The 27,488-nt window shown below is 42.3% G+C and overlaps 2 protein-coding genes and 1 non-coding gene across 7 annotated transcripts in view; 1 reads left to right on the top strand and 2 right to left on the bottom strand.

Moving 5' to 3' along the window:
* The window catches only part of LOC124619711 (UNC93-like protein MFSD11), a 228,181-nt gene extending 209,735 nt beyond the window's left edge, over positions 1–18,446 (bottom strand). Inside the window, exon 1 of the mRNA XM_047146272.1 lies at positions 18,257–18,446. Within this exon, the coding sequence (XP_047002228.1) occupies positions 18,257–18,361 (105 nt within the window). The 5' untranslated portion in view covers positions 18,362–18,446. The remainder of the gene's footprint in view (positions 1–18,256) is intronic.
* Positions 1–27,488, top strand: part of LOC124619710 (rho GTPase-activating protein 17-like) — a 323,049-nt gene that overhangs the window by 141,277 nt on the left and 154,284 nt on the right. For 3 of the 5 annotated variants that reach the window (XR_006980113.1, XM_047146271.1, XM_047146268.1), the window contains exons 1-2: positions 18,682–18,796; positions 20,781–20,951. Coding sequence is in view for 4 of the 5 variants with exons in the window: in XM_047146271.1 (XP_047002227.1) it covers positions 20,899–20,951 (53 nt within the window). In the remaining variant the exon portion in view is untranslated. Of the gene's footprint in view, positions 1–18,681; positions 18,797–18,959; positions 19,044–20,780; positions 20,952–27,488 lie in introns of those variants that run through there. The other 2 variants (XM_047146269.1, XM_047146270.1) reach the window with 2 other exon arrangements.
* Positions 12,542–12,616, bottom strand: Trnat-ugu. Its single transcript has one exon. It is a non-coding gene; the product is annotated as a tRNA-Thr (tRNA).

The following is a 27,488-nucleotide window of genomic DNA, read 5'->3' as shown; positions in this document are numbered from 1 at the left end:
AAATGGAAATGCCATGTGGCTAGGGCCTCCCGTCGGGTAGACTGTTCGCTTGGTGCAAGTATTTCGAGTTGACGCCACTTCGGCGACTTACGTGTCGATGGGGATGCAATGATGATAAGGACAACACGACACCCAGTATCTGAGCGGAGAAAATCCCCGACCCAGCCGGGAATCGAACACGGGCCTTTAGGCGTTACATTCCGTCGCGCTGACCACTCAGCTACCAGAGGCGGACTATGCCACAGACAGACACACATGTTTAACTTGCAACATCCCTCTGTTTGCGTCTTGATTTACAGTGAATTTTGTGTAATTCCTGTAAAATTTACATCATGGGACAACACGCGTTCTCAGAGTCGGCAGTGGTGGATTTTTGTTTGGTCTTCTGTCCGAAGAGTGGTTTCATGCAGCTCTCCACACTACCCTGACCTGTGCAAGCCTCTTCATCTCCGCCGGCCGGAGTGGCCGAGCGGTTCTAGGCGCTACAGTCTGGAGCTGCGCGACCGCTACAATCGCAGGTTCGAATCCTGCTTCGGGCATGGATGTGTGTGATGTGCTTAGGTTAGTTAGGTTTAAGTAGTTCTAAGTTCTAGGGGGCTGATGACCTCAGCAGTTAAGTTCCATAGTGCTCAGAGCCATTTGAACCATTTTGAACCTCTTCATCGCCGAGAACTACTGCAACCTACATCCTTCTGAATCTGCTTGGTGTATTCATCTCTAGGCCTCTCTCTAGGAATTTTACCCTCCAATACTAAATTTGTGATCCCTTGATGCCTCAGAACATGTCCTACCAACCGATCCCTTCTTCTAGTCACGTTGTGCACAAATTTCTCCATTCCCAATCCTGTTCAGTACCTCCTCATTAGTTACGTGATATACCCATATAATCTCCAGCATTCTTCTTTAGCACCACATTTCGAAAGCTTCTATTCTCTTCTTGTCCAAACTAGTTATCGTCCATGTTTCACTTCCATTAATGGCTACACTCCATACAAATACTTACAGAAACGACTTACTGACATTTAATCTATACTCGATGTTAAATTTTTCTTCTTCACAAACGCTTTCCTTGCCATTGCCAGTCTACATTTTATATCCTCTGTACTGCGACCACCATCACTTATTTTGCTCCCGAAATAGCAAAACTCCTTTACTACTTTAAATGTCTCATTTCCTAGTCTAACTCCCTCAGCATCACCTGATTTAATTCGACTACATTCCTTCATCCTTGTTTTGCTTTTGTTGATTTGCATCTCATATCCTTCTTTCAAGACACTGTCCATCCCGTTGAACTGTTCTTCCAAGTCCTTTGCTGTCTCTGACAATTACAATGTCATCGGCAAAATTAAACGTTTTTATTTCTTCTCCCTGGATTTTAATTCGTGCTCCAAATTTTTCTTTTGTTTCCTTTACTGCTTGCTCAATATACAGATTGAGTAACATCAGGGATAGGCTACAACCCTGTCTCACTCCCTTCTCAACCACCGCTTCGCTTTCTTGGCTCTCGACTCTTATAACTGCCTTCTGTTTTCTGTATAAATTGTAAATAGCCTTTCGCTCCCTGTATTTGATCCCTGCTACCTTCAGAATTTGTAAGCGAGTATTCCAGCCAACATTGTCAAAAGCTGTCTCTAAGGCTACAAATGCTAGAAATGTAGGTTTGCCTTTCCTTAATCGATCTTCTAAGATAAGTCGTGGGATCAGTATTGCCTCACGTGATCCTACATTTCTGCAGAATCCAAACTGATCTTCCCCAAGGTCGGCTTCGCCTTCGTCAAAAATACACACCCACTCCCACCCACCCACCCACCCACCCACAGACACACACACACACACACACACACACACACACACACACACACACACACACACACACATTCGCCACTGACCCTCACTTGACTGCTCAGGCAACTGGCCTCAGTTGCTTGAGGCTGCAGTCGTATGTGATTGAGTTGCGTTCGCGCGCGTGGTGTGTGTGTGTGTGTGTGTGTGTGTGTGTGTGTGTGTGTGTGCGTGCGTGTGCGTGCGTGTGCGTGCGTGTGTCGTCTATTTTTGACGAAGGTCTTACTGGCCCAGATCTTTATTTGTGACCGTCTTTTAGTTGTGCCTATCTGCGACTCAGCATTTCCGCTATATGGTGAGCAGCAACTTCCCTTGTGCCCACACTTGGATCCATTGGACGCCCATGGGCAGAATGCAACCCCCGTCACGTCCACGCGTCGCCAACAGGCCACAGCTGCGGTAAGTGGCTGGAACCGGTCCGGAGAAGACCCCGTGTGGCCAGTGGCATTTGCCGACGAGCCGCTAATCACTGAGCTCTCTCGGCGCTGCCCGCCTCATCTTCACTTCCGCGTAGCGACGATCTGCTTACCGTGACCAGCGGAACGCAGTGGTACTGCGCAGTACTTGGCTGGAACTTACCGCCGCAGTGACGGCTGACAGCTGACTACAATTGTCAGGAGAAACAATGGACTGTCACTGTAACCGCTCTCCACCCGAAACCCGTGACGTCATCGATTCGCTTTCTCGACTGCTGCGGCTGGATCGCAGACCGAGCTGTCTGGCGGTCACGTTCCGACTGCCAGGTGTGTCCAATACGGTGCCCGCCACGTCTTATTTGAGATATAATATACAAGAACGGCTTTCATTTTGACGACGACGATGGACTGGCAGGGTAGAGTACAGTAGGCTGCTGATTGGTTGGTTGATTTGGTGGAGGCGACCAAACAGAGGTCACCGGTCGCGTAAGATTAGGGAAGGATGGGGAAGGAAGTCGGCCAGCAACACTACCAGGCAGCCTTCAACCTCGTAGTGGATAGTGTTAATTATGTTTTGGCTAATCAGTGTATGTATACAAGAGCGTTCCCTTTATCTTATATGTTCGTATGCATGTCTGGTTATTCCAGAAACTGAGGAAGCAGTGTAAAGTAACCGCCGCGTTCTTTTCGAGACAGATGTAACTCATTCACAGGCATTTGGCGCCTTTTTATTGGCAAAAGGCGCAATGCAACACACTCTTGCAAACACAGAGTCGCGTGGTATCTATCTCCTCCCCTTAAGGAGGTTAAAATCCAACATATTTCACACATAGGTTTCTAACCTGACCTAGTCTCCCCGACCCCACCGAAAACTGACGAAGGAAATCGAACGCACCGTGACCAAGCTGTCGGACGCGGGCGACCTCTGGCGACCGCTTTTGACAATCATTGTCGGTGTCACTGTGAACGCAGCCTTATAGGACCACTTTATTGTCTATCCGTCCGTCTGCTAAAACACTTTTTCCCCAGGAGTGGGTCGACGTTGTTGTTGTTGTTGTGGTCTTCAGTCCTGAGACTGGTTTGATGCAGCTCTCCATGCTACTTTGTCCTGTGCAAGCCTCTTCATCTCCCAGTACCTACTGCAACCTACATCCTTATGAATCTGTTTAGTGTATTCATCTCTTGGTCTCCCTCTACGATTTTTACCCTCCACGCTGCCCTCCAGTACTAAATTGGTGATCCCTTGATGCCTCAGAACATGTCCTACCAACTGATCCCTTCTTCTAGTCAAATTGTGCCACAAACTTCTCTTCTCCCCAATCCTATTCAATACCTCCTCATTAGTTATGTGTTCTACCCATCTAATCTTCAGCAATCTTCTGTAGCACCACATTTCGAAAGCTTCTATTCTCTTCTTGTATAAACTATTTATCGTCCATCTTTCACTTTCATACATGGCTACACTCCATACACATACTTTCAGAAACGACTTCCTGACACTTAAATCTATACCCGATGTTAACAAATTTCTCTTCTTCAGAAACGCTTTCCTTGCCATTGCCAGTCTACATTTTATATCCCCTCTACTTCGACCATCATCAGTTATTTTGCTCTCCAAATAGCAAAACTCCTTTACTGCTTTAAGTGTCTCATTTCCTAATCTAATTCCCTCAGCGTCACCCGACTTAATTCGACTACATTCCATTATCCTCGTTTTGCTTTTGTTGATGTTCATCTTATAATCCCCCTTTCAAGACACTATCCATTCCGTTCAACTGCTCTTCCAACTCCTTTGCTGTCTCTGACAGAATTACAATGTCATCGGCGAACCTTAAAGTTTTTATTTCTTCTCCATGGATTTTAATACCTACTCCGAATTTTTCTTTTGTTTCCTTGACTGCTTGCTCAATATACAGATTGAATAACATTGGGGAGAGGCTACAACCCTTTCTCACTCCCTTCCCAACCACTGCTTCCCTTTCGTGCCCCTCGACCCTTATATTTGCCATCTGGTTTCTGTACAAATTGTAAATAGCCTTTCGCTCCCTGTATTTTACCCTGCCACCTTCAGAATTTGAAAGAAAGTATTGGCTCAAATGGTTCAAATGGCTCTGAGCACTATGGGACTCAACTGCTGAGGTCATAAGTCCCCTAGAACTTAGAACTACTTAAACCTAACTAACCTAAGGACAACACACACATCAATGCCCGAGGCAGGATTCGAACCTGCGACCGTAGCGGTCGCGCGGTTCCAGACTGTAGCGCCAGAACCGCTCGGCCACCAGTGGCCGGCAAAGAAAGTATTCCAGTCAACATTGTCAAAAGCTTTCTCTAAGTCTACAAATGCTAGAAATGCAGGTTTGCCTTTCCTTAATCTAGCTTCTAAGATAAGTCGTAGAGTCAGTATTTCCTCACGTGGGTCGACGTATCAAGTTGAAATTCATGTCAGGTACGAAAGTCTACGATCCATTGGCGGCGTAACAAATTTTAACTTTACGTCAAAGTAACCAAAAGATACGGTCATCCACGTCACACATTTTGTTTGACACTCGCAAACTCACACATCATAACCTATAGGGCACTTCCCGTTGACTCAGAATCACGAAATTTGGCAAGAACGAAGGTTTTACAGCACAAGTAAAGGAAAAAATCCGAAAATTGTTAGACCGTAATAATATCACATAAGTATCTTCTTGCCATTAGAACTATCCTCTATTAAAAGCATAACAAACATAAAATGTATGTTGTCATATTTTAGTAAGTAAATAAAAATGCTTTACAGTATTAGATATTCTCTCTGTACGTTACAGAGTGTCTCCTGAGAGTGGCCAGGCGCTTTTTCTCTGGCGTTTCAGTATATATTTGCAATTGTGTTTTTGGTGTGTGTAGCTGGAGTCAGCCCATATGAAAACTGCCCATGACGCCTTTCAAGCGACGCCCAGTGCTGACTGACGGTTTGTTTCCCGTTGGAAACAAAATCGGTTTTCAAGTGGAATTTAACGAGCCCATTCAATAGAGCAGTCCCGAGTTAGTCTAGTGCGATGCTCCATTTATCGATATGTATTAACAGGAATAGATGCGACAGGAACAAAAGAGAATCGAAGAGTCTGAGATGTGGTACTACAGAAAAACGTTGAAAGTCAGAGTGATAAGGTATGGAATGAAGTGGCTCTGCGAGGAATCGGCGAGGAAAGGAATATATGGAGAAGAAGGGACTGATTGGTAGGGAATCTGTTACGAGATCACAGAATAACTTCCACTTCCATGGTAATAGGAGGGAGCTGTAGAGAGTAAAAACTGTAGGGTGAGACAAAGATTTTAGTACAGCCAACGAATAATTTCGGACGCAGGGTGCAAGTGCTACTCTGAGAGGAGATGGAAATGGAAATGAGCGTTTGGCGTCATTGGCCGGAAGGCCGCTTACGGGGCAGGTCCGACCGCCTTGGTGCAGGCCTTACTTGTATTACATTCGACGCCACATTGGGCGACCTGCGCGCCGGATGGGGATGAAACGATGATGAAGACAACACAACACCCACTCCATGGGCGGAGAAAATCTCCAACCCGGCCGGGAATCGAACCCGGGGTCGCTACATGGTAGGCAAGCACGTTACCATTTTTTTCTTTTTCTTTTATTCCACTTTTTTTGCCTTAGACCGCTTTTTTTACACTATAGAACATCTTTTTATTGGTAATCAATTTGGATACAAAATTAGGCAGCTCACAAACACTAAATGAAATGCATCCTCTGCAAAAAAAACATTGTAAAACAAATCACAAATTTAAAGAAACAGGGATGTTGTTGTTTTATTTATTTATTTTCAATAAAGATCACTCTTTTAAAAGGAACATGTAGATCATTTCATGGTATAGTATGTGCATTATATATGGAGCGGTGACGGAAGCGTGAGGTTCATCATCAGCTGTCAAATGTGCACACCGACTGCACCCGGCACATCCCAACTGCGTGGTGGGTCAAGGAAGACTACCTGAAGATAGTTGGCAAAGGTTTACCGATAGTGTGACCATCTATGAACCTCATTGTGGGCTTGCTCCAAGAAATACCAAAAGTCAAGTCGCGACTTGGCAGCGTCCCCATAGAGGTACGCGATCGTCCAACCTTTGACCCAGATGATCGACCGTGATTTAGTCGCCGGAAAGTAGTCACTCTCCGGAAGTAAGAAGAAAGCAGGTGTAATAGTTGCGGGGTCACACGGAGGTAGCAAGCTATCATCTGTCTTCCTCGGAGCCAGACGTCCTCCACCGCGATACAAGTTAAGCGGCGATGGTCGTCATCCACTTGGCGACATTTCGGGCATAGTGGAGTGTCCACTAGTCCAATTGCATGGAGCCGTTGGTTGGTGATGAACTTGCCACAGGCGACAGAGAACCACAGTGTCCGAAAGAAGGTAGGAAGGAATTTTGGTGTACATGTCTCCAAATCTTCGGCCAATGCAACCTGGGGTGTTTGAGTTCAATGACATTACGACTTATCCGTCGTAGCAGCCAAACGTAAAAATCCTTCGCGCATGGCGGTCTCGTGCGCGGAAGCTCGTCTCTGATATAACTAAGTTCCACGATAAATGTCGATACATGCGCAAAATGTGGCGTAATGTTGTCCACCGCCACCGGAGGTGTGAGGGACGCTGGAACTAGGAGATCCAGTAGGCGGGATGTAAGGGAATCACGCCCGCTACGCCATTGCTTGTACATCGTGGCTAGAAGGAGCGCCGTCGCTCGGCAGTGAACATTCGTAAGTCCGAGTCCCCCCTTGTCCGTAGGGAGCGTGAGCGTTGCGTATCGCACCTTGAGGGGCGATCCAATCAACACAAAATAGCCTAGTGCTGATTGAAGTCGACGTCCGAGCGTGAGTGGTAGGGGCAGGATCTGCGAAATATGCACCATTCGAGAAACCACATAAGTGTTCAGATACTCGACTCGCTGCAAAGGATCAAGGCGCCGTAGGAGATGAAGTCGGACCATGGTACGTGTTGTCTGTAAAATACGTCGGTAGTTAACAGCCGCAGTATGTTTTACAGATGAGGTAAAGTCTATGCCGAGATAGCGGAATCGTTGCACATAAGGAAACGGACTGATTTCTTCCGGCGTAAGGCTCCTTCCAACCGGCATTGCTGCCGATTTGTTCAAGTTCACTATTCAGCTATCGGGGCGGACTGAGATGAGATTAGCACAGAGGAGGAATTTGTGGCGGGCCGAATCAAACCAGGCATAAAACTCATCATCATCATCATCATCATCATTTAAGACTGATTATGCCTTTCAGCGTTCAGTCTGGAGCATAACCCCCTTATAAAATCCCTCCATGATCCCCTATTCAGTGCTAACATTGATGCCTCTTCTGATGTTAAACCTATTACTTCAAAATTATTCTTAACCGAATCCAGGTACCTTCTCCTTGGTCTGCCCCGACTCCTCCTACCCTCTACTGCTGAACCCATGAGTCTCTTGGGTAACCTCGCTTCTCCCATGCGTGTAACATGACCCCACCATCTAAGCCTGTTCGCCCTGACTGCTACATCTATAGAGTTCATTCCCAGTTTTTCTTTGATTTCCTCATTGTGGACACCCTCCTGCCATTGTTCCTATCTACTAGTATCTGCAATCATTCTAGCTACTTTTATATCCGTAACCTCAACCTTGTTGATAAGGTAACCTGAATCCACCCAGCTTTCGCTCCCATACAACAAAGTTGGTCGAAAGACTGAAAAGTGCACAGATAACTTAGTCTTGGTACTGACTTCCTTCTTGCAGAAGAGAGTAGATCGTAGCTGAGCGCTCACTGCATTAGCTTTGCTACACCTCGCTTCCAGTTCTTTCACTATGTTGCCATCCTGTGAAAATATGCATCCTAAGTACTTAAAACCGCCCACCTGTTCTAACTTTGTTCCTCCTATTTGGCACTCAGTCCGTTTATATTTCTTTCCCACTGACATTACTTTCGTTTTGGAGATGCTAATCTTCATACCATAGTCCTTACATTTCTGATCTAGCGCTGAAATATTTCTTTGCAAACTTTCAATCGAATCTGCCATCACAACTAAGTCATCCGCATATGCAAGACTGCTTATTTTGTGTTCACATATCTTAATCTCACCCAGCCAGTCTATTGTTTTCAACATATGATCCATAAATAATATGAAAAACAGTGGAGACAGGTTGCAGCCTTGTCTTACACCTGAAACTACTCTGAACCATGAACTCAATTTACCGTCAACTCTAACTGCTGCCTGACTATCCATGTAAAGGCCTTTAATTGCTTGCAAAAGTTTGCCTCCTATTCCATAATCTCGTAGAACAGACAATAACTTCCTCCTAGGAACCCGGTCATATGCCTTTTCTAGGTCCATAAAGCATAGATACAATTCCCTGTTCCACTCATAACACTTCTCCATTATTTGCCGTAAGCTAAAGATCTGGTCCTGACAACCTCTAAGAGGCCTAAACCCACACTGATTTTCATCCAATTGGTCCTAAACTAATACTCGCACTTTCCTTTCAACAATACCTGAGAAGATTTTACCCACAACGCTGATTAAAGAGATACCTCTGTAGTTGTTACAAAAAAAAAAAAAAAAAAAAACAAAAAAAACGAATAACCAGCTGCATGGCGGTAGCAATCAGCACAGGCCAGGGCGATGCACAGTGGCTGCTCTAATGCTGGTTATTCCTTAACTTACTTGGTAATATGTATCGGTGAAACGAATGTCGCACTTGGCTATTTGTTTGGGCTGACTCCACTTACACACTACAAACTGAAATTACAAATATCTGTGGAAACACCATAGGAAAGGTGCCTGACGACTACTGGGCCGGTATAAGTCCCTGGTGCCGCGCGGGATAGCCGCGCTGTCTAGGGCGCCTTGTCACGGTCTGTGCGGCTCTCCCCGACGGAGGTTCGAGTCCTCCCTCGGGCGTGGGTGTGTGTGTTGTACATAGCGTAAGTCGGTTTAAGTTAGATTAAGTAGTGAGTAGGCTTAGGGACAGATCACCTCAGCAGTTTGGTCGCATAAGACCTTACCACAAATTTGCAAATAATCCCCTGGTTGCTTCTTTTTCGATTCCACGCTAGTCTCTGGAACTACTGTAGAAATTCTGATATGGTCTTTGAATTCCCGGAACCAATATCAGGCAAAAATCGTCGAGATTCACGGGATGGTTACACTATCTGCATATACAGGGTGTTACAAAAAGGTACGGCCAAACTTTCAGGAAACATTCCTCACACACAAATAAAGAAAATATGTTATGTGGACATGTGTCCGGAAACGCTTAATTTCCATGTTGGAGCTCATTTTAGTTTCGTCAGTATGTACTGTACTTCCTCGATTCACCGCCAGTTGGCCCAATTGAAGGAAGGTAATGTTGACTTCGGTGCTTGTGTTGACATGCGACTCATCTGCTCTACAGTACTAGCATCAAGCACATCAGTACGTAGCATCAACAGGTTAGTGTTCATCACGAACGTGGTTTTGCAGTCAGTGCAATATTTACAAATGCGGAGTTGGCAGATGCCCATTGGATGTATGGATTAGCACGAGACAATAGCCGTGGCGCGGTACGTTTGTATTGAGACAGATTTCCAGAACGAAGGTGTCCCGACAGGAAGACGTTTGAAGCAATTGATCGGCGTCTTAGGGAGCACGGAACATTCCAGCCTATGACTCGCGACTGGGGAAGACCTAGAACGACGAGGACACCTGCAATGGACGAGGCAATTCTTCGTCCAGTTGACGATAACCCTAATGTCAGCGTCAGAGAAGTTGCTGCTGTACAAGGTAACGTTGACCACGTCACTGTATGGAGAATGCTACGGGAGAACCAGTTGTTTCCGTACCATGTACAGCGTGTGCAGGCACTATCAGCAGCTGATTGGCCTCCACGGGTACACTTCTGCGAATGGTTCATCCAACAATGTGTCAATCCTCATTTCAATGCAGATGTTCTCTTTACGGATGAAGCTTCATTCCAACGTGATCAAATTGTAAATTTTCACAATCAACATGTGTGGGCTGACGAGAATCCGCACGCAATTTTGCAATCACGTCATCAACACAGATTTTCTGTGAACGTTTGGGCAGGCATTCTTGGTGATGTCTTGTTTGGGCCCCATGTTCTTGGGCCCCATGTTCTTCCACTTACGCTCAATGGAGCACGTTATCATGACTTCATACGGGATACTCTACCTGTGCTGCTAGAACATGTGCCTTTACAAGTACGACACAACATGTGGTTCATGCACGATGGAGCTCCTGCACATTTCAGTCGAAGTGTTCGTACGCTTCTCAACAACAGTTTCGGTGACCGTTGGATTGGTAGAGGCGGACCAATTCCATGGCCTCCACGCTCTCCTGACCTCAACCCTCTTGACTTTCATTTATGGGGGCATTTGAAAGCTCTTGTCTACGCAACCCCGGTACCAAATGTAGAGACTCTTCGTGCTCGTATCGTGGACGGCTGTGGTACAATACGCCATTCTCCAGGACTGCATCAGCGCATCAGGGATTCCATGCGACGGACGGTGGATGCATGTATCCTCGCTAACGGAGGACATTTTGAACATTTCCTGTAACAAAGTGTTTGAAGTCACGCTGGTACGTTCTGTTGCTGTGTGTTTCCATTCCATGATTAATGTGATTTGAAGAGAAGTAATAAAATGAGCTCTAACATGGAAAGTAAGCGTTTCCGGACACATGTCCACATAACATATTTTCTTTCTTTGTGTGTGAGAAATGTTTCCTGAAAGTTTGGCCGTAACTTTTTCTAAAACCCTGTATAATTATGTTTGTGCGGAATCGTCAGCGCGCGAGTCCTCCTTTTAGTGAAAAGTGAATGCAGACGTCACCTCCACATTAAACTAAAGAAACATATCACAAAAATCTTGCCAATGGCGGTGTTTTAACTGAATAAGACAGAACATGTATCGTTAGGAAACATCTTTCAGTACCTTCATGCTCAGTAGCAGTATTAATGAATTATTGACACAGCAGTTACTGATACCGTGTACACAAGTGGAGAATTTGACCGACGTTATTTCGAAATTATCAATCCATAGACGACTTGATAGGAATTAAGATATTTACGTCGCTCAAACGTCTTCAATTGGAAGTGAGTTACACGTTAAAAAGAACGCGAATATGCACACATAACAAAGTTTTTTGGGAAAGTTTTTGGGGCGGCTGAGGACGGTACGGTGAGACAGCTGTGTGCCACTTTTTAATCAGAATCTTTTAAACAAGAGGAGCATATTCACCTTCTTTGTGCTCTGTATAGACAGCGGGGTTGACAATGGTGCATGAGTAAGAAGCATCTGGTTTAAACGAATAAAAAATGCAGCTAATAACATTACCTTCAAAATAACTGGAAACCTATCGTGATCCTTACGTGGAAATCTAACGAAGTAAATAAATAACGTGGTATGGCACTTTTAGCTGCGAGATCCCTAGCAGTAGGTTCAGCCACCCTTGTTGGAGAAGTTTCCTTTCTCTGTATAACTTTCCCTCGAGGAAGTTGTGTCTTAAGTATTTTTTAGCGTAGGTGACAGAAGTAAGTGCATACACAGTTCTAGTGAGCAGAGCAGGAACATTGTACATGTACACAGCTCTTCCCCCCCCCCCCCTATATAACCTGTGAGGCTGCCGAGCTTACGTTCCATCATCATCAAGTCTCAATTGCTCTCAAGTCAAGGGACGCAGCGGAATGGAATTAAATCAAAAAGCGCGAAAGACTGGCAATTAGGAACTGTACGCCTTATCTTTTATGTCACTGACGGCCAAATAGTGGTGGCTAATTTTCTTCCTTATACAAATGAACCAAATTCACTAAACCAGTGTGGATTAATTCAACCAATCACTCGAGGCGACAACCGTCCATTCACCCAAGATGACAAAAAAAAAAACAACGCGATAATCGGTCACTCAACCAAGCCAATCAATCGAGTCGATAACAACATGCAAATCAGGGCAAATATATTAAGGTGATAATCGAACAGTGCATAAACGCGGTAATAGATCAATGAAATATATTTTATTCGACAAACTATTTACGACGAATAAACAACTGCAATAAACAAACAAACAGATGCGATAACCGACCTAAAAATAGATGCGATAACCGACCACTCCTTAAATAACTGGCGAGATGGTAGGCAAATAAATCGACGCTGAGAACGAAAATTGATCGATAAATATGTAATGATAATTAAATAGAAACCCTAGCTGCAAGCAGGCGTTGATACACTTCATTGCGGACATGTTGAAAATGTGTGCCCCGACCGGGACTCGAACCCAGGATCTCCTGCTTACATGGCAGACGCTCTATCCATCTGAGCCACCGCGGGCACAGAGGATAGTGCGTCTGCAGGGACTTATCCCTTGCACGCTCCCCGTGAGATCCACATTCCCAACATGTCCACAACACTACATTCGTAGTGCGCCTAATAGATGTTTGCCCATCATACTCATTACTCGTGGCAGCTTAATCTACCAAGTCCCGTACGAGTTCGGGCATAGCGTGTGCGTTCGCACAAGAAGGTCTATTTAATTATCATTTCATTTCTAGCAAAGCTGCATGGTCATCCACGGTAACTGTTCTTTCGGGAACAGATACTACCGTCATATATATCGATAAATATGTCTACGCGTAGACGACCTACAGATCTGTGCGATAATCGACAAATACGTTGGTACGATAATCGACCAACAGCAAGATTTGATCGAGGCGATAACTGAGCAGTTGCGACCTTACTATAGTCATATGTATTACAGCTCTTTGAAGCACTCCTGTTGTAGTGCAAGGGAAAAGGACGAAACATCAGTTACAAACTGAGTCATATGGATGTGTACTGAGACACACCTTACGGCTGCTTCTTAGAATAAGGAATCAGGTTTCTAGGCCAAGACTGCAAAATGTTCAACGGTCTGGATACTTGTGATTGATTTTGAACAAACTGTAAAACAAAAGTCGTGCAAAGATAAACACTACATTACACACTTAATTTACTCCTATATTCCACGAGCAGTCTTACGGTATGTGGTGGATGGTACTTTGTGTAACAGTTATCATCATTTCTCCGGTTCCCTGTTCCACGCAAGAAAGGTATGCGGGAAGATAAACGAACAGTAAGCTATAGTGTTCCATTTAATCTCTCTCACTTTTCCATTATGGCCACTTTCCGATAAATGCACACTTATGGAATTTTAACAGCAAATTATTCCGCGTTGTACAACGGCTCTGGGACTGGTGACCTCGTTGTTTTGTCCCCTTCCCCCAAGTCGAACAACCAGCAACGCCTGTCTTGTAGAGTCTGCAAACTGGTGTTAGATGAGAATATTCTGTGTGATGCCCTCGCTGTAACTAAAACAGCTCGTGACGAAACGCGCAATTCTTCGGATCTTTTCTACTCTCTAGTAGACCTATCTGGTAATAGTTCTAGATTGACTATGAATTCTGGAGATTCAGTCGAACGAGGCACTTGTGAGCGACATCCTTTGTGATTGAAATATTCGTTTAAACCTCGATGAACAAGTAACATTTTCTTTAGCAGAGTAAAGTTTCATTTGAAATTATGTCTTTAAAGAGATCAATGAATGACAATGGTAAATTAAGTTGGTACATACTCAGGACTCTTGTGAACTTCGCTGGGAAGGAGACTGAAACACCTGCTGCTATAAAATTTCGGTGGGTACAATCACGTCTACTCCTAGTACCATCTACGCATTCTCATTTTCAGCAAACTGACGTCTCATTATTTATCAGTCCATTCCCCTTCCGAGCACTCACTAAGTTCGGTCGCTCTGTACCTGTGAACAACTTAAGTGGAAAGGTTAGATGCATGCAAGCTTTGGAAATGAATGACAGCTGGACCTTTACCTACACAACCTGTTCCTGGGATAGGACCACTATCTTGAAGTAGCTGGGAAGTCACTTGCCCGATGAAAGGAAAAGTGGCGGCAAAATGTTAATAACACTACTTTGTGCGCTGTTGTCCAGAGCTGGATTAAGAACCTGTACGCAGGATCGAGCACAGTCCGGAAATGTTTGTGGAAATCTGTTGTGTGGTCTCATTAAGGTTGGTCTACGCTGGCTTGAAGGCTCTTTCTTCGCCCCCCCCCCCCCCCCTTTCTCTCTGTCTCTCTACCTCTGTAACACACACACTCTCTCTCTGTCTCTCTCTCTCTCTCTCTCTCCATTTCCAACAGAAGGTAGGTGATGACAGGTGTACTACTGAACTATTGGTTTAGTGACTCATGCTCACAGAAACACTGACACAAATTATTCACAGAAGAATGGAGCTGGCAGAAGCCGACCTCGGGGAAGCTCAGTTTAGGTTTCGCAGAAAAGTAGAAACACGCGAGGCCATGCTGATGATGACTTACTTAGAAGATATGTTACAGGCAAGCAAACCCATTTAATAACATTTTTAGATTTTGAGAAAGCTTGTGACAATGCTGACTAGAAAACACACTTTGAAATTCTAAAGGTAACAGAGACAACATACAGGGAGCAGAAGGTTATTTATGAGTTGTACGGAAACCAGACGGCAGTTATAAGAGTCGGGGGCGTGAAAGGGAAGCAACGTGCTGACATGAGGAAGGTTTCCAACCAATTTCTCATACCAGGCGTTGCCTGGTGAAACGTTGTTGTGATGCCTCGTGTAAGGAGGAGAAATGCGCACCATCACGTTTCCGACTTTGATGAAGGTCGCATTGTAGCTTATCGCGATTGCGGTTTATCGTATCGCGACATTGCTGCTCGCTTTGGTCGAGATTCAATGACTGTTAGTAGAATATGGAATCGGTGGGTTCAGGAGGGTAATACGGAATGCTGTGCTGGATCCCAACGGCCTCGAATCACTAGCAGTCGAAATGACAGGCATCGTATCCGCATGGCTGTAACGGATCGTGCAGCGACGTCTCGATCCTTGGGTCAACAGATGGGGACGTTTGCAAGACAACAACCATCGACACGAACAATTCGACGACGTTTGCAGCAGCATGGACTATCAGCTCCGAGACCATGGCTGCGGATACCGTTGACGATGCATCACAGACAGACAGAAGCGCCTGCGATGGTGTACTCAACGACGAACCTGGGTGCACGAATGGCAAAACGACATTTTTTCGGATGAATCCAGGTTCTGTTTACAGCATCATGATGGTCGCATCCGTGTTTGCCGACAGCGCGGTGAACGCACATTGGAAGCGTGTATTCGTCATCGCCATACTGGCGTATCACCCGGCGTGATGGTATGGGGTCCCATTGGTTACACGTCTCGGTCACCCCTTATTCGCATTGACGGCACTTTGAACAGTGGACGTTACATTTCAGATGCGTTACGACCTGTGGCTCTACCCTTCATTCGATCCCTGCGAAACCCTACATTTCAGCAGGATAATGCACGACCACATGTTGTAGGTCCTGTACGGGCCTTTCTGGATACAGAAAATGTTCGACTGCTGCCCTGGCCAACACATTCTCCAGATATCTCACCAACTGAACACGTCTGGTCAGTAGTGGCCGATTTACTGGCTCGTCACAATACGCCAGTCACTACTCTTGAAGAACTGTGGTATCGTGTTGAAGCTGCATGCGCAGCTGTACCTGTACACGCCGTCAAAGCTCTGACTCAATGCCCAGACGTATCAAGGCCGTTATTACGGCCAGAGGTGGTTGTTCTGGGTACTGATTTCTCAGGATGTATGCACCCAAATTGCGTGAAAATGTAATCACATGTCAGTTCTAGTATAATATATTTGTCGAATGAATATCTGTTTATCATCTGCAATTCTTCTTGGTGTAGCAATTTTAATGGCCAGTAGTGTATTTTAGGAAAGAGCGGTTCACCCGTGAAGGAGACCGCCAACAGGACGCTGGTACGATCTGTTGTTGAGTACTGCTGTACTGCCTGGCATGCGTACCAGGTCGGGTTGAAGGAAGGCGACGTTCTTTTCAAGAAACACTATTAAGAAAATTTAGAGAACCGGCATTTAAAGCTGACTGCCGAATGATTCTATTGCCCCCAACAAACATTGCGCGTAAGGATCACGAGGACAAGTTACGAGAAATTGGGGCTCATAAGGAGGCATACGGACAGTCGTTTTTTCCCTCGCTCTATTTGCGAGTGGTACAGGAAAGGAAACGGCAAGTAGTGGTAGAGCGTACCCTCCAGCACGCACCGTACCGTGGCTTGTGGAGTATCGATGTAGATGCACAGAGCTCATTCTAAATATAAAATAAATACTAACTTTAAGAGCCTCTGTAAAGAGTAGTTAGAGTTGGTTACACAATGTTAAACACCACATTATCTACAAAATATCTTAGTCCAATGCAAACGCTATAATGACCCCGACGAAACTTATCTTGCCCTCTTCGTTCCCGTCTTATACTGCCAGGTAAATTAAAATTTCCAGTGTGGACACACGTACAAGTTCGTCTGCGAGAAGAAGGCGCTAAGATATAACTTCCAGTCTGCTAGAATAAGACCAGAGGGTGGTTCCTTCCAACACGAAATTTGATCAACAGTAGCCCACTATCGTGTCAATACGAGGCATTTACTCTGTTCGACTGTTGCGTGCCGTGATAGCATCACCCGCAGTTCCGCATCTTTCTAACTTGGTGCGTCAAGTCACTGACTACGGCATTAAAACGGAAAAGTTCTTTTGTATATGCCGCGCATATATTTTGTTGTGAAGAAACTGGAAATTTTCCCTATAAGTATTGTGGCTTCAATATTCAAAATAAGCATTTACAATCCTTCCCTCCCCCTCATTAATTTATCAACCAGCAAATTTTATACTCCCTAATTATAAACAAATCAGAAAACCCAGCAGCAGAGCGTTAAAAACTATGGATCCATTCTCAAGAAGTGGAAAAAAGGCCCTTTTGCTTTTATTAGCTTATGAAAAACGACATCGAATGCACTGGAAAATATATTTGAGGTTTAGGGTGAGTAGGAAGTCTATACTACTGATTTTCTTGTCCGGCAACGTCTTTGGATATTTGCTGTTTTAAACCTATTATGTTTGCCTTTAACCTTGGCTTCTTGAAAACAAAATCCGAGTGTCATCGACTTAGCCGATTATCAGTCTTGCAGTATTTAGACTTAATTCTGCACTGACCTACGCAATCTATGCGTTGTACTAAGAACTAAAGATAATTGTGGAAATACTTTTACTTAGGAATCTCCCTAGATCCGTGAATACGTAGGCGTGTGTGTATGCGGGGCAATCTTATTGTTGCGACCTATTTTGATAGTACTGTGTACAGAAATACAAATATAATTTATTACGTCCTATTCGTCGAGTTCCTCACCGAAGGTAAGTAATAACGTTAAGCTGCTACAGAATGCCAGTTTGATATATTTCAAAGTGATGGAGACGCGGCCTTTTTAAATTTAGCGCTGTAGTGATCAAAATGTTTTAGCTTGCTGAAAAGTACTGCTACGTCTAAACACCTTAATGAACACAAAGCTTTAATATTTCAATTAAAGTGAAAACAATCATCGTAATATTAGCTACGGTGGATAACTGCACACATGCTGGTGTATCGGGAGAAAATACCGCCACTATTTCACCGTACAAAGTATTTGACATATTACAAATTTTCCGCAGCTTCTTTAATGTCTGCTACTAACAACAAAAACAAGTGCTGCATCAGTAATCATGAACGGAAATAACCCGAAATATGTTTGCAACCTGTTCTTATTTTCCAGATAATGATTTTAATTGTCGGAACAGCTCAGTTATGTAAATATTGCATCCAAATATTGCCATCACCAACTTTAAGCCGCAGCTGCTGCAATGACAGACATGTACTTCATATTCTCTAGTAAAATGACATAAGACTAGTCTCGCTGCGTTCACGGGTCTGTTTATTATTCTTCTACACTAAAATATTCAGAAGATGGGAGAATAAAATTTAGTTCTCTCATAAATAAAACATTAATTTCTGAATATTTATTCGTTGCTCATAAATCTTACCTCTATGTTTCCCATTGTCTGGAAGGCTGTAAATACGAACATGAAACCAAACCCTAACAAAATTACATTTAAGAATCTTCTGTCACACCGCGAAACACACGCCATGGTTGTAACACTTGTTTACCGAACCGTCTGCTTTCTTGGTTTCACGTAATTTAACGCGTCGCAGCCAGATAACTTGTTTAGTAAACTCAGATGTTCCAAAGAAAAGTGGTGAAGATACTGCACACTCGTATGCTTGTAGGTTGCGTATTCTTAGTGTCAGTATGTCATACGTATTGTGTGCCTTAGTTATATAAATACTTTTCTTATATTTTTTCTTAATTTCATAAAGTCTATATTCTTTTTAGTTTATTTAATTATGGTATTTTTGCTTTGTCTTTGACAATAGTCGATTTCTATATATCGAAACTGTGATGTTGGGCAATCAGCCGCATATCGATAATATGCAGTGTACAGAAGGAAGTGTAATTTGTGTTTAGTTCTATGCTTGTGTGCTCGGTACAGGCTTTAATTTCATGAACTTGTAACTAATTTAAGGTACATAGTTCTATGCTACGTTCAATTGTGCTATATTTTTTTTGTACAAAGAGCGTCTTTATTGTTGTGTCCAGCTATGGAAGTGTCTATCAATTGAGAAGGATGAGATCATCTGCCATTATGACTTTTGTGTTGGGCTGGGCTGAACGTGTTTGTTTTGGGTGCCAGTACAGTGATATTTACAATAATCAAACTGAATTCCATACTTAATTCGTGACCTTAGTGTAGTGGGAACCCTTCGGCACAGGTTAGTCGAAGTGACTATCATGACGATTTGACGAGGGATGCTACTTGGAAGTATCGCTTTCTTTGGTAAATTTGAACTGGCGGAATTCTGCTTGTTGGACTAAAGTGGAGATATTTTTCATATTTCTGATTTTAATAACAATGAGTATCCACTTAAGGTTTAGTAACGTAGAGGAACCATTGTTTCAAACAGTAGCAACAGTACTTCGTTTCTGCAGTTGATGTAGATTCAACTTTAGTAAAGCAGATGTAGTAAATTCTTCATTAGATTTTGTCGTAGACTTAGAAACTAAAGTTTGTGGTTTTGTTGTCTGTCACGTTACCTGTTGGTTTATAAAATAGTCATTTCCTCAACAGTAACTTAGCCATAGTCATAGATTAAAAATAGCTCGTATTTCCTTTCTAGCAGATTTAGTAATTTACAAGTAAGCTGTTCTTTTCCTGGACTTTATCTTTGTGATCACTTTTACATAGCGAACAAAGAGGTCCGTTTCATCTTAGAGTCGCTGCCTGCTATCACCCAACGCCTTCTATCTTATATTGTTGTGTTAAAATTAAGACACACAAATTGGATAGCACATAACAGCGTGCATGTACCCGCCTTTTGGAATATAAGTTTGGATAATTTAAGTTTATGGTATGATGTGTTGGTGTTTGGAAAACATTCTGCTGTCTGATACAACTCGCCAGTTAAAAGTAAAGATATTTTCTAGCTGTTCATGGCCCTTTGAAATACCTACCACTCCTCTTCAAGAAGTCTATGATTTGGAATCAGGCAATTGCAGTAGAATTTATATTAAATGAAACAACAAGGTCACTGTTACCAGTCACTGTTTATTTATCTCCATGATAAGATAAATAAACAGTGACTGGTAAGAGTATATTTGTTGTTTCATTTAATGTCAATAATAGTCACGGTAAAGCCTAACCTAAAATGTTCGCATTTGCAGTAGAATTTGCTGATGCTCACTGTGACAGGTCACCCTGTATATTAAGTCATTCACAGTGCTAGAAATTCCTGAAAATTATGTTGCTAAGCAGTTCACCACATTTAGGCCTTCTTGTATGAAAAGCTGCATTTGCACCAAACATTGGCAACTCTCCGAATCCACTTCTATAGTAATTTCAGTCTTATCAGTCATGTCTGGTAGATGTCTGTGATAAATGTGATTTTATGAGCCTCTGTAGTTTTCTTCAACACAGTTTACCTTTGGATTCAACTTTTCATGTGATGTACATTGGAAAAAAATTTTCCCCCTCTGCACATTGTTCTAAACTGTCGGGCTTTTCAGTTTATTTATTTATTTATTTATTTTTAATTTGGCATATAATACTAGCAAAACTGCGGCTAAAATGGCAATAAGTATTTGAAGTAAAGTGTGAAACCTCATTGTGAACAAGATGGATCTGCAGTAGTATTATTATTTTGGCTATAATTAATTGCTTATAGATTCCATTACATTGTTCACTGATGAAGCTACTGACACCCAGTAAACGCATTATCATCTTTTTAACATTCGTTCAGTGAACATCGATTTACTTTTGTTTTGAGGCACTCCACACTCATCTATGTATGAAGTAGTGTCTGTAAATTTATGAAGTAGAGTATTTGACATGTGACTGCATCAGTTGGGCTTAGCAAATCATGTTATATGAAAATTTACTACCCTAACAGATGAACTTAATTTTTTGTTTACAAGGAGGCTGTGTTGTGTGAAACTTGGACATTATCTTCCAGGTATGGCAGTGGTATTGAAAGCTTCATGACAATAAGTACGAGAGGGAATGAGCCGGCATAGAACTCTGATGCCATCTTTTCTACGCCTTCCTTCTCCAACCCATTAGCTTATTTGAAGATGAAGAAACAGTTCTTCCGTGTGAAGCAGTTGGCTGATCAGACCTTTTCTAGGTATTTATGAAGAAAATATTATTTCTACATCAAAGAAAAGCTCTTTACTTACTTTTGTTTTGTGAATTAAAGAATATGGGTTTCTGTTTGTATACCCTGCTCCCCATTTAACTTTTATAAATTCCTATGGACAGAGGATAAATTATTTGTGTTCTATAAATTAATTGGAAATGATGGCAGGAGTGATGAAGTTGCAAGAGAAAGAGGTTCCAGATATACTGCATAGACTCCAACTTGAGAGCAAATAGAGAGTGGAAAGAATTGTCTGTAGGGAGAGGGAATGAAGTAGTAAAAACAAATAATTCAAAATACGAAGTAGCTAAAAGAATCGGTAAGAGGTGTGTGCTTGCCTCCCATTGCACATTTCTTAGTTTATGTACACTGTGTGAACAAAATACACACCAAAATGTACATAAGATATTTGTCAATTATGTAATATACCTTTTCTGAGTTTACCTAGCAGTTTTAGTTATTTATAATATAGAGGGTGTTGTGTGTGCAGTGAACGTAGACGTCCGACATTTTGAGATGTTTGCTGAAGAAAATGCTGACAATGTATCCCGATGTTACATTATCAAATGTGAATGTCGTGTCATGATTTCACAGTGTAGTGTTTATGAGTATAACTGTACGTGTAGCCTAACCAGAAAAAAAACTTAAAAGTACGAAAGATCTAAATTAGGATTTTGTAACACACTGTATGCAGAATGAAAGCTAGTAAAGTAATTGGTGTGTATTTACTTGGATTTTTACAGAACATTGTAAAGAGAGGTGTTGAGGTGGTTGTGTTCCGGTTCTGTAATCTCCACTACGGAGATAGTAATAACTGTCGAAACCCAATATCTGTGACATGCATGTGCCACGAGAAACATGACTAATTATTGTAGGCAAAAAGGTTATAGATTTTGATTTCCAAGACTGGGGAAACTTGCTACATGATGAGGTACAAAGAGTGAAGCTCATATCTGCATCTGTACTTAGCAATCTGCTTATGGGTAATAGTAGTTACTCGCACATTTCATGGTGAAATGTTGGTTTCGTGAAATGTGACGAAACAGCAGGCATTCTCTTGACAGTTAATTTAAAAAAAAAAAATTAGAGTACAGCAGGCAGCTGACATATTGTTCTATTTGAGAAAGCTCATTAGGAACGTATCACAATTTAGGAGAACTTTGAACAACAGTGGATGATAGTGTGCAAATTATTAAGATATATGGCAGCAAGCGACCTTGACAACTTATAAAAAAATGTTAAAGGAGAAAAGGATTATTTGTGAGACGCACCTAACCTGTAAATACTTTCTACTGAACCGCTAAGGACTTTCTACTGAACCACTGCTTCATTGGTTGATAATTGTAGCCAAGCTGCTTCTGTCACCAAAAATCATCATTTCAGATATGTACTACTACTCACTCATCAGATCCGACAGTATCACACACTCCTCCACAGTCATTGTAAAACATAGTGAGCAGTCACGATTCTAGCAATTCAGGGAATACCAAAAATAGCAGTGTCGCATGCCAGCTTTAGCCTGCAATGTCATAAATATGGTGGGTGCCCCATAAGGCGGCTATTATGTTGTAAGTTACACACAAAAACAACGCAAAAATCATTTACTTGCAGAAATAACAAGAATCTTAATGGGAAAAGTGCATGAATTAGGGGGGGTTTTGGGTGAGAACAAACTAAATATATGTGACAATCCTAATAATGGAGACATACCAAAACAGACATTAATGAAAAAATCAACCAAACAAATCCTGAGGAATCAACAATAACAAAAAACCTGGGAGAGAAAAAGGTACCAGAAATTTCATTTGACCTGTATAGGTCAAATGAAGCCCACAGTACCACAAACCTACAAAAGTAAAGGTACTGGAAAATTCCCTTGACCCATATTGCTCAAAGAAATCCATGATACTACCATCGAACACATAAGCCAAAACCAGGTATCAATAATTTAACTTGACCTATACAGTTCAAACAAAGCTCATTGTACCAATAAACTACAGCTAGCAGAATCAACTATTCTCAAAACCTAACCAGACCAGAATAACTTACTACACACTCCACCGTACCCACCACTGCAAACTATTAAATATGAACTTCAACTACCAACCCAAACCACAACATAACAAAAAGTAACTCTGACATAAATTTCAATACCCACAAAGAAAATTACATACATAAACAAACCCACTACACTTCTTACACCAAGTAGGGTAGCACAGTGGTTAGCACGCTGGACACGCATTCGGGAGGATGACGGTTCAAACCTGCATCCGGCCGTTCTGGTTTAGGTTGTCTGTGATTCCTGGAAATCGCTTAAGGCAAATGGCAGGATGGTTGCTTTGAAAGGGCACGGCCTTCTTCCTTTTCCATCCTTCCCTCATTCGAGGATTTGCTCCATCTCTGGCGATCTCATTGTTGATGGGATGTTAAAACACCAATCTCCTCCTCCTTAGATTTCTGACAATAAAGGCCACAAAAATGTCTCTGCCACCACACCCCAAACCAAATTAAAGAAAGAACCCTTTGTATTATTGGTGCAATCCTCAGTTGCATAATATTTGAACTCTACACTATAGCTCATTGTTAAATGTCAATAACCACTGGTATGTAAATCTGTATGAAGAAAAAGAATCTGAAACAATAGTGGGACCCTCTGCAATGTGCTCTTCAATAAAATCGGCCAAAACCTGTGTTTTACACCTTACCATCATCCTAAAAACCACATCAGACCAAGCGAGGTGGTGCAGTGGTTAGAACACTGGACTCCCATTCGGGAGGACGACGGTTCAAATCCGTCTCTGGCCATCCTGATTTAGCTTTTTTGTGATTTCCGTAAATTGTTTCAGGCAAATGCCGGGATGGTTCCTTTGAAAGGGCATGGCCGGTTTCCTTCCCCATACTTCCCCAATCCGAGCTTGTGTTCCGTTGACAGGATGTTAAACACTAGTCTCCTCCACCACATCAGAAGACCCACCCCAGAAACAACAGCCACCCACAGTGATGTTCCCACAGAATTATCACCCCTCCCATACTTAGCCATCTCAAATGCAGAGCTGCCAATCTCTACAACTGCCTCCTTCGTTTCTCCTCACCTACCAAAGACCATGTGCACTTAATAAACCCTGAACACACCTTATGACAAAACGGAAAATCAATCTAAAACACACCTATCACTGACACACATCACATGAGGACGAACCAGATAGGCAAATGATACCACAAGTAAGAAGTTAACAAAATGATATCCCTCATGGCTAACCTAGATTCCTCGAACCAGGAACCACTTGTAAGGAACCTGCAAATATTGTCATGATGACACTGCACATGCACTTGTTCCTGGTTCAAGAAGCAGCGATTTTAGTCAACTTCTTCAAATCCCGACACTGCAGACACCTTACATACTCGTCCATGAGGTCATATACCTATACAAAATTTGTTGCAGCCTGATCATCACTCCTAGCAGCAAATAATAAACAACTAGTAACTTTAGTCCTGAAATCTATACTTTAGCACCTAATGACAAACAAAGAAAATCAAATTTCTAACTGTGAATGAACAAATTTCAAACAGTGAACTAATATAACTAACAACTCCAAAACTGGAAACAAATCAGTAGCTAATAATTAAGAACATTAAAATAACTCAGTGACAATCCAACAAAGACAAACTCTGAAAATGCAGAGTAATGCACGGCATTAAGTATAATGCTGCACTAAGATCACTCACAAACCATTCAGAAACGTAAATGTCCCACACTGTAATGTGCCACTGCGTACTCAAGTACGCTCCCTGCATACATGATTCACTTCAAAGATGGAGTATTGCAGTTACACCACACAACAAAACACAGTTACATCATGGATCAAAGCTGAAGTGCAGCACTGCAACTTTTGGTATTCTCCATTTGTTAAAGCCACTCACTTCAGAGCAAATAAAAGTACCACCTTCCAAACTAGTTATATCTTCAAAATAACAACTTCTTCACACTGTAGGATGTGTATGGATCCTCCTGAAGCTTTAGCCAAAATCAAGAAAGGTTCATTTTAGCTATGTTTACACTACATGAATTCAAAGAAGTGACAACCAAATAGAATTTTATCGTGTGTTGACCTATGTAGTGACGTCGAAATTGTGCTCCAAGCTCCCTTAATATTGTTAGAACAATAGTACAACTTTTAGCAGTTGGAAATGTTGTAGTGCCTTTCAGAGATACTCTCCTTCGTAATACACAGAACAGCTTTGGTCTGGCAGCTAACACAAAAAAGGAAATACCAGGCTTTTTTCTGAATAGCCTATCCACAAACTGTAGTCTTGTCATTTTGTTGCGTCAGTAGATTTACTCTTACTAATTCCAAAGTGTGTCTCATTTTCGCTCAAGGACATTTGAACACAAACACCTCTGCAGAAATGTCTCCATCTAATAACAATTTTTTTTTTTTTTTTTTTTTTTTTTTTTTTTTATTGTGCTCGATTCTGGAAAGTGCAGCTTTATGAGAAGTGATCTCATTACGGCACTAAGAAACCCAGAAATAAGTCTCCATTTTTAGTTTTCTGCCAATGGATCATGACCCCTCACAGACAGAACACTTCCTGCTTTGTCAGCTTGTACACTTCTTCTACAAGACATCTTCAATCACAAAATTATTTGAAAACAGTCTTGATCACAGCTGAGGTTTTCTTCTGACTCATTTCGGCCTTTTCATTCGGGTCATCATCAAAGTTTGCACCATCTGGATGATGGCGATGGCGTCTGACGCGCTGTGGAGGCCTCAGTCGTAACCGTCCAAAAACGGTCAGAAGTTAACATTGGCTGCAATCAAGACTGTTTTTAAATAACTTTATGAGAATAAAGATCGCTGTTCTACAACAATATTATATAAAATTGTCATCAATCAGTTGTGCTGTTGTTTAGACTTATTTCCCCATTACATCTTTCAGCGCTTGTAACTCATCGTCCTTGCCTATCTATTCCTTATTCGGCAGGGTGCTTCACCAAATGAAATTGTTATCTCTAATGTGTGGAGCAACAACAAAATAATATGGCGAACATACCAAACTTTGAATGTGGCGGAAAGATTTCAATTTCTGGGAGAGAAATTGGGGGGGGGGGGGGGAATCTCCTGTTCCATTGATTCAAATTACTTACCTAAAATTAACTTTGTATTGGTTATTGTTTATGTAAGCTAGTATTTTGCCAACTTATAAATGATAGCTGCAAAGATCCCCACTAATGCTTATCACGTTCTTGAGCTGGGTCTGTAGAGAAGTAAAAGAAAGCACTGGAATGAAAGAAATTAAATCAAAATTTTTAAACTATATGCAAAGACTGATGGAGTAAATGTTATAAAACAAACATATGAAAATAATATAATGACATGAATCCTACTAAGCACTTGGTTTTGATTGTTATGTGATTGACCACTTCATGAACCCTAAATTGCACATCAGATCATAGTATACTACAAGTTCTGTGTGCATATTTCAGTATTATTAATTTGATTTTGTGGAGAATGTCATATGAGATCAGAAGGAAAAGGAGAAAAAAAACATTTGAAGTGGAATCCACAAAGGAACTTTGGAGCCAGCTCATGTTACCAGTAGAAAAGTTTTGCAACAGAAAAAAAGTGAAGGTAGGTAACATTTATACGACAAATAGTATCTGAATGAAAGAATCTTATAAATAAGTGTGTCAGTAGCTTGTGTAGGGTTATTACATATACACAGCTTTCTCCAACACAGCTAGTCTTCCTACCCCAGAGAGCCTTGGTATGCAATTAGTAAATTAGGTTGACTACTTCTCTTTTAGTTGGGGGAAGTCTTGGGTATTTGCGTGGTATTTGGATGTAGTAATCTCTTTGAATCAGTGGAGTTATGGTGCCACAACTTGGAGTATCCGTCTGAATGCTTATCTATAACTGAGGTTCTTTTAATGGCTATAACTTTTTGTACTGTCGTATATGTGGTGAAATTAGCAGTATTCAAAGCAATCCTATTACTGGGCAAACTGCAGGGATGTGCAGTGGCGTTTATGTAATTCACATTGTACTACCCCCCTGCGGGTTCGGGGGTTAGAATAGGCCTGCAGTATTCCTGCCTGTCGTAAGAGGCGACTAAAAGGAGTCTCAAACGTTTCGGCCTATATGCGATGGTCCCCTCTCGGGTTTGACCTCCATATTTTCAAATTCTTCGGAAGAGCGAGCCAATTGGGGAAGGGCACTGTGTCCATCGTGCATTGAGACCTTTAGCCAGCTTTCTCATCGTCGCATTGCCGTCCCACTCGTTCTCCATCTCTTGGGCAAGGATACATTCCTGGGTGCAATTTCCACCAAGTACTGTGCAGTGCTGCGTTTTGTGGAGTCGACGACCATGGACTTCCTTGCACCTAATAACCAGCATGGTAGCCAGTCCATTGTGGTGGGGCCACCATGTACCCAGTTGGTTGTAGCCCCCTGACAACACAGGGATTGCCCTGCTGATGCCTGCGCCGTTAACTCCCCACGTATCCCAAGGAGTAGATACCTATCT

The sequence above is a fragment of the Schistocerca americana genome, chromosome 6 (assembly GCF_021461395.2).
Source record: "Schistocerca americana isolate TAMUIC-IGC-003095 chromosome 6, iqSchAmer2.1, whole genome shotgun sequence".
Lineage (NCBI taxonomy): Eukaryota > Metazoa > Arthropoda > Insecta > Orthoptera > Acrididae > Schistocerca > Schistocerca americana.
This window is presented reverse-complemented; position numbering and strand designations above follow the sequence as displayed.